Source organism: Solanum dulcamara, chromosome 3, assembly GCF_947179165.1.
Source record: "Solanum dulcamara chromosome 3, daSolDulc1.2, whole genome shotgun sequence".
Taxonomy (NCBI): Eukaryota; Viridiplantae; Streptophyta; class Magnoliopsida; order Solanales; family Solanaceae; genus Solanum; species Solanum dulcamara.
The window spans coordinates 12237192-12245792 of NC_077239.1; the positions used below are offsets into that span (position 1 = coordinate 12237192).

Genomic DNA, 8601 nt, shown 5'->3' on the forward strand with positions numbered 1-8601 from the left:
CACCATGTCTTGCAACAATTAATTTATTTGACCTACTTAACCTTCTAAACTTAAAGTATGGTTTACAAAAATTATAGGTAATGATGTTCGAGTTATTCAGAAATTTGAATCACCTAATTTGGACCAACCAATTAAAAGTTATGTCCAAAATACATAAAAGATATCATTTTCATCGAGAATTGGAACATCATATACAACGTTTTTAGGGGTTTTTATAGTTGACTAATTATTCTTATTAGGAGTCCATTTGAATAATAGACTTAGGGGATGCTTGGATTAACTTTTTTAAAGTGACTTATAAGCTAAAAGCCTACTATTTTTTGGACCATTTTCGTTGTTTACTTATTTACTCTAATATTCTTGTCAAACCTTTTTCTATGCTTTTATTAAGCCGAGGGTCTTTCGGAAACAGCCGTCCTACATTGGTAGGAGTCAGGTCTGCGTACACTCTACCATCCCCAGACCCCACAGTGTGGGATTTCACTGGGTTGTTGTTGTTGTTGTTGTTGTTATAAGCTAAAAGCCAAAAGTCATAAGTTGGGAACACCCAATTTTTGGCTTTTAGCTTTTACCTTAACCTTTTAGCCTTAAAAGAGTGGTTAGTGTGTTTGCCAAATACTTCTAAATGTTAAAGAAGTTTGAAAGTCAAAAGTCACTTAAAATAAGTCAATTCAAATACCTACTAATCATGACTTTCTTAATCTTTTTAAAGTACTTACTGATCCGTTCTTGAATTCGAGAATCATTGAATTTGTTCTCTCTTTTATTTTTAGTTTTTTAATTTATATTGTGGGGGGGGGGTAGAGGAAGGTACTGGAGAGGAAATTACAAGATGGGGAATCAAAGTCTCACCGCAAGAAGAAAGTTTAGATCGCCAACCAACTGTGTTACTAAGATTATCCCGAATTTGTTTCTTTTTAACTTGTGCATATTTATTAAACTTTCTTTTTCATCAAGTTATTAGATTCCTTACATGATTCTTATGAAGTGGTACCAGAATGCTAACTTTCATGTTAACAGGTATATCCTATGTTAAGGGTGAAAAGTGGATTTTGCTAAGGAAAATAGTGGTTCCAAAATTAGCAAAATCGAAGTTGGGTCCAGCACTATATTGTTGGGTCAAGAAGGATTTATTGCCTATTTTAGACAAGGCTTCAAAGTACAGCATTCCAATTGACTTGCAAGAATTGATGATTCGATTTGGCACTGATAACATTTTTGGGATTGCTGTAGGCAAAACATTGAATAATCTATTAAATTCTAAGAATCTATTAAATTCTAAGGATCCACCAGCACTAGCTATGGACGATATTTTCAAAAGATTTTGAGTTTCATCTGATTGCGGGTTTCTAAGGAAAGTGGAGGTTTTATTGCTTTTATTGAGGCTCACTCTTTATTAGTTGAGCAGATTCAGGATCGACAGTTCAATTATGAGAAGTTATGTCTCATTTGAGATAAGGTGTTGAGGGGTGAAGTCAAGGAGGCTAGACTTGATTCAAATGGTGTTTTGAGGCTTGAGGGCAGGATTTGTGTGCCCAAGGTGGGTGATTTCATCAGATTGACTCTAGATCAGGCTCATTGTTCTCAATAATCTATTCATCCGGATGCAAAAAAGATGTATCATGACCTTAGACAGCATTATTGGTGGTGTAAGATGAAGAGGGACATCGCAGAGTTTGTGTCCAAGTATTTGACCTGTCAACAGGTCAAGTGTGAGCACCGGTGGCTTGAGGTGTGACTCAGAGAAGGCCTATTCCTACTTGGAAGTGGGAGAGGATCACCATGGACTTTATTGTGGATTTGCCTACCACTGTGGGTGGTTATGATTCCATTTGGGTAGTCATTGACAAATTGACCAAGTTGCCCACTTTATTTTGGTTCGGGTGAAGTATACGACAGAAAGCTATCCTTGTTGTAAATCAGTCAGATTGTTCAGCTTCTAGGGGTGCCTGTATCTATTGTTTTTGATTGAGGTTCATTGTTTACTACGCACTTCTGGAAGGCATTGCATTATGGCTTCATTACTAGACTTGATATGAGTAAAAAATTTCACCCACAGACTGATGGACAGTCCGAGCAAATGATTCAGGTGTTAGAGGATATGCTTCGAGCCCGTGTTATTGATTTTGTTGCTAGGTGGGATAATCATTTGCCCTTAACGGAGTTTGCATACAACAACAGTTATCACTCCAACATTCAGATGGCCCCATGCAGTGTCGATCTCCTATTGGGTGGCTTTATTTAGCTTAGATGGCTCTTTAGACACAGACTTACTTAGAGATGCCATGGAGCAGGTTCGCATAATTCAGGATAGGCTCTTGACAGACCAGAGTAGGAAAAAGAGTTATGCAAACAAGAGTGTTCGACCATTGGGGTTCACGGAGGGTGATCATGTTTGGCTCCAAGGGATGTATTGTGTATTTGTAGGGAGTATAATCTTGATTGCTTTAATTATTTTATTTTCATTGAACAATACTCTAATTACTTTCATTTAAGACTCTATATGGAGTGCTTTTATGTGGAACAAGTATTGTTAATAAGCCCATCCAGTGATTGGAAAAAGTTTAGGAGGATCACATGTGCAGAGAAAGATGGTGGAGATTAGAGAGGAGGTAGAGCATAACATTTGGTGGCAAACCATTGATGGGACATCCAACTTCTGGTTTGATAACTGGACCAGACAAGGTTCCCTATACTACACTGAAGGGGATAATGCAGAGGAGGAGGAAATGGAGGTCAACAAATTTCTCACAGAAAGGAGATGGGATAAGCAGAAGCTGTTAGATCACCTATTTGAAGAGATGACAGATCACATTGTGGAGACAATCGATCCCAGAATGTTCAATAGAGCTTTAATTTTGAATTTTATCATGATTATTTAGGCTATTGTTAATCTATTTTTACCACTTGAATAGAGTGTTCATCTCGAAAAAAATAAAATAAATTGAAATTTCTTGTATAATTATTAAGAGAATTTCAAGGAAAAGCTTCAAAAGCTTTCATCACAGGAGTAACTGGGCTTTCCTTTCTTTTTTTTCTTTGTAGTAATTACAAACAAAAAAATTACTACCACTTTCGGTCATTGTGTTGATAGAAAACAAATTTATTTTTTGTCTGATGCAATTAACATCCGATAACACGTGCAACATAAGTGTCTAAAAACTAGTGTATAGAAAAAGTGATCTTTTTGATCTATATATAACACGTAATTGTAATAGTCCTTAATGTATGAGAAAAGTGATCATTTTAGTCCTAAACCTTGAAAGTAACCGTGCAATTAAAAAATATTACGATTTAATCAGCAACTCACGTGAGATGTATAAAAACATTAAAAAAATGAGAGTGAAACCTTTTGGCCATACCTAATTCTTTAATGATGAGAAGAAAGGCCAAATTTTTCTACCTTTAATGGTAACTCTTGTACCAATAATCAATATATGTTTAAACCAAAACCAACCTCTGTCCCTTGAACAATTGCAAAAAAAACAAAGAGCTTGCAAGAACTTGAAGACAAATGCTAATGTTTTCTTGTTGAAAAATTTCAACCAAAATCCACCTGTCTAGCAAATAGATAAAGAAGAGCAATGTTGTGTAACATAATGGAATAAGTCTTCAAAAACCAAGTGCAGTATACCAATATTAACAGCCTATCTAGTTGTAACCAAACTAATATCAACATTAACAGCATCTCCACCACCAAATCAGAACATTTGATCTGTGAACAGGTCATCCATGGGCTGAGTGAGAAATGCTTCAAGTTCACTCCCAATTCTAGTGAATTCTCCTCCGGCAACTGCTGTCATCTCCTCAGTATTGGTGCTTTCTCCAGGCAATACGCTCTCATTGCTAGTGTTTCCCACTGCTTGTGATCCTCTGCAGTAGGTCCAATCATGTCCACAGTGTTTGGAACTTGGGAAGTTCCAGCAGCTTCAGCATCCACACTAGTTATATCGAGAACGCTTGCTTTTGTTCTTGCTCTTCTGTTCCCTTTGTTGTTAGCTTCGACACGCTTGAAAAACTTATGGGCATGGCTAGCCACCTGTGATGCTGTTCTTGTTATCACACAGTGCCTAGATATACTTCTCTAGTTACCTTTACCATATATATCTATGCCCCAGAGAAATGACGTATATCAGGAAAGATAAAGAAATAAGTTATTATCAGCCTTGAAGTTAATCCAGGACAGCATTTAGTTAAAAGTTTTACTTCCACTCAAAGACTTCTGCATGCACTGTGCATTAAAACCTAAAAATGACCAGACTCTCCTAAAAAGATGATCAAATAAACCCTCTCTATTCGTTGCATTGCTTTTCAGAGTCTCACTCTAGATGAAATAATATTTTACTTTTTTTAAAGTGGGTTTCACTAAGGTTACCGAATAGAACATGGTACTACTAAAAGTCTAAGTCGTGCAATCAATTAAAAGAAATGATTATAAATTCGTATGTTCAACGCCGCCCTAAAAAACTGTTCAGGAAACCCACCTGTGTTCCTGTGCTGTCCAAGGAGTCCCTTTTCGCCATTCGACATCTGGTTTCAAATTCTGGTTGGCATCACTTTGCATTTCTGGATAATTAGGTAGCAGAACATGTTCTGACTCGATGGCATCTATATCTTCAATGAGTATATTAATGTGATCCGTAATATCATCAAGTGATTTCCCCAGAAGTTCCTCTTTCATCTTCATAAATAGATTCTTATCATTACAGTAGATCGCTAGGGTATTCTCAAAGATTTCATCCTCCTCCCTAGTCCAGAACGAGCTATTGTATGTCCTTTCGGTGCTCATTTTCTTTTAGATCTACAAGGAAAGGCTCAAGCATGAAAAGGGAAAGTTCTTGAAGAGGATTCAGAAAATAGATGAGTGTCAATATATGACGAAAACAACCATTAATATCGGGCATCTAAAATATAAGTTTTTGTAATCCCTGATACTTCATAAACAGAAACAATCGCAGCAAGACATGTATTCTTTTAAATCATTTATGGATGCTAAGAGAAGTGATCAATGACTGGTGAAAGCAGCAAACATGAAGATACAAGTGGTATACCTCCCACATAAGTCCATAGAAATATGAACCATATTATGAAAGCATCTGCATTCTTTACTTTTTCTATTGGATGGAAGGTTTTATTATAACAAAGAAGAGTACAAAGAAGAAACTATTTGTCTTAGGATAAGAAAAAATTATATCACTGAAGAAAAGTAGATATTTCTATTCTTGTTAGTGATGGAAGAAAAAAAAAGATCTATGGTCTAGTACTACATAACGGAGAGAGAAATCCTACCACTCAAACATATGTTATCAAAAGAAATTGATCCTCATATGCTTCGAGGATATAGGGTTTAGAGTTTCAGGAGATGTAAGTTGCATTATTCTAGAGTAATATCTGAACAACTTTCTCTCCTAAAAATGTAGAAATTTATTTAAGTAAATATCAAATAGGAAATTAAAGTGTCATTTTACATCCCTTCATAATCTACCCCAGAATCCAAGAGGTAAGTCAATCATTATGAAACTGTCAATACAGTCTCTCTGGTATCTTCTTGTTACTTTTATACAAATTGAGAAAAGGAAAAATCCAGATTCCCTTATCACGCAATCTAACCATTTAAAACTAGTGAACGTGCAATGACAAATTATATCCAGGACAAAATATCAAAAGAAAAGCTATAAAACTCATTATTTTTCATTTTTGAGAGACGCTCAAATCTCTACACATTAACTTTCAACAACAGAATGCATTTTAAAGGAGACTCCCTGTAAAATATTGACACAATTTTTCTATCCTGAGAAAATAGAACAAGAGGAATCTCATGAAATCCAAGTACGTGATAATCACTTTGAATGGAAGAGGAATCTCATATACAAAATATCCTTAGAATCTACTTCAAAACCAATAACTAAATCAATCATATTTTGGATTGTATACAAATTATTGTTCATTTGAATGGAAGATTTACATAACCAACAACAATAACATATCTAGTATAATCCCATAAGTGAGGTCTAGAGATGATATAATGTACATAGCCTTACCCCTACCTTGGGAGGTATAAAGGTTGTCTTCAATAGACCCCCGACTGAAGGAAAAGCATATCAAAGTAGATCGAAAGAGAGAAGATTTGTGTAATCCACAAGTAAGGGGTGGGGAGGGTAGAGTCTACATACAATGTTGCATTCTTATATTTTGATGATTTAATAAACTATGGATATATGGAATCTGGTAGTGGGACCTGAGCGGTCGAACGCTGAGCATCTAGGATGAATCATTGGAGTGCAGCTGTAAAGCTTCCACACCTGCTATGGTAGGTGAACATGGTAGCATAGGCGCAAAGCTATTAGCCAATGGTATTATACTAGGTTGTTTTTGTCCATCTTATATTGGACACTTTGACAAGAAACAACCTAATTTGTGCAATCAAGAAGATCAAAAGGAAAATCCATTCTTTCTCCTGTACAACTACACTCATACGTACAACAAGGGACCTGATCAAGTGATCTACAAAAAGTCTTAAGTTGTTCGTTGAGTTTAGTGTCTTGTGCTAAAACATTGTAAGATCTATTCTTATGTTATAAAGGAACATAGATTATTTCAGTTGTATTCATCGTGAAGTCGAGTTCATGGCTAGAGTTAGCCATGGTTTGTTTGATTGAAGCCTATGTTAACTAGAGGTAGTTAATATAGTGGGAAATAAAGTTATTGTTCTCAGTCTTGTAATAGAGGTGTTACAAGGTGTAGGGTTAAGATTTTAATCCTTTGTGATTACCGGAGTCAGTAGTCACTAGTTTCGTAAAGTTAGTAATGTTATTGAGAAATTCTATGTGACAGGTCGTTTTCTCCTCCCTTGAGCAAGGAGGTTTGCACGTAAACATCCTTGTTCTTTACCTTAGGCTTTACCGTTCTTATTACTGTTAATACAGTCAAGGGACCTATCTTTTGACTCGTGGTGGATTCATACAAGCCAACATACATCTTACCCCTACCTTGGGAGGTAGAGGGACTGTTGCAATAGGCCATAGGATTAAGAAAAAACATATAAAATTAGATCGAAAAAGGAAAGATTTACAAAACTTAAAAAACATACTCAGTGGAATCCCACAAGTAAGGTTTGGAGAGGATAGATTATACATTGACCTTAACCCAACCTTGAGAGTTAGAGAGTTATTTATAATAGATCCTCAGCTCAAGAAAATACAAATGAAAGAAGATATGAAAAGGGAAGATTTACATAACCATGATAACAAACCAAAAAAGAAAAGCCATAAAATATGTTACTTTTTCCCTTCATAGTTTTAGTGATATTTCTACAAATTATTTTCAATATACCATCGGCTTGTGAATAACAATGTCAAAGCAGTTCAAAAAAAGGGAAGATTTACATTACCATGATAACAAATAATAAAATCAAAGCCATAAAGGATCTTCCTTTTTCATAAAAGATATGTCTATAAATTAACTTTCATAAACACAAAGCATGTTAAAGAAAACTACCATAAAATATCGGCACAACTGGGGCAGAACCTGACGATCACAAAGCACAATCAAAGAAAGCTTCTGGACGAATCAAACTATAGTGATAAACTTTATCATCTATGTATAAAAGTGTTCAACCAAAAGGGGAACACACACATATACATATATATAATCAAGAAAAAAAAGCTAGAGAATTTTGAGCAGAGAGATTAATTTCACACCTGGGATTTGTTCATACAACAATTCTAAACCTTCTTGTACTTGCTACTTCACTGAAAATTTGCTTTTAGGGCATTTCATCAACATTATTTAGGGAGATAAACATATCAAGATTACTGTAATCTGAATTATTTTTAATAGTTAGTGTAATTCAAACAAAAAGTTTAAAATGTGCTTAGTTGTGCTACCTAACCTTCCAAAACACAGCAAATTGTTTTTAGGTTTCAAGGGACATCTTGTGGTAAGGGATAAAGACAATGAGGAAGTGATTGTAGTGATAAAAAAGGAAGAGCTTCCATAGCTTCCCTTCTTTATTTTTTTTCCTTATTTTTAGAGGCCAATTGTTTATTTTTTTGATGGCCAAGTTGGGAAGATACTCCCTAATATAGACGACTTAGAATCCACGAATATATAAGTTTGCTACCATTTTGTTTTTTATGAATACAACATATGGATAGACAGTATACTATACATCAATAATTTGATGGATAAACCTATAAAAAAACGTAAGATACGAGAATTTAGAGATATTATAAAAAGGTAGGATAAAAATATTATTAGACAATTTTTTTCTTGGTCCAAGAATACATTCTATTTAAAAACATCCAGAGCATTATTACAACATCTTATACAACTAGTCTCAACCTGAACCAAAACCTATAGAATTCCTGTTGTTTTATATATTCCCTCTATCGAATTCCTATCTTTTGCTGACAAGTTTGTGAAAACAAATGTTCTATATTTTAAGGATGGGGGCTTTTAGAGTTTTGTGTAGGGGGGAAACGGTGAGACATAAGTGTTACGTTAACACTTGTGTGTACCTCTTTGTATTCCGAATGAATCATGTGAGGTTATTTCTCTCTAGATTTTGTACTTTTATATTTCTAATAGATTGCTCATCTC

At 35.0% G+C, this 8601-nt stretch overlaps 1 protein-coding gene across 1 annotated transcript; it reads right to left on the reverse strand.

The window, feature by feature from the left end:
• Nucleotides 1-3410: 3410 nt before the first annotated feature.
• LOC129881549 (transcription factor MYBS1-like) lies at nt 3411-8031 on the reverse strand. The gene is made up of 3 exons (XM_055955728.1): nt 7701-8031; nt 4485-4801; nt 3411-4070 (listed from the first exon to the last, which is right to left on the reverse strand). Exons 2-3 carry the CDS (start codon nt 4787-4789, stop codon nt 3800-3802), a joined length of 576 nt encoding a protein of 191 aa, XP_055811703.1. The 5' UTR covers nt 4790-4801; nt 7701-8031; the 3' UTR covers nt 3411-3799.
• Between the last annotated feature and the right edge of the window lie 570 nt (nt 8032-8601).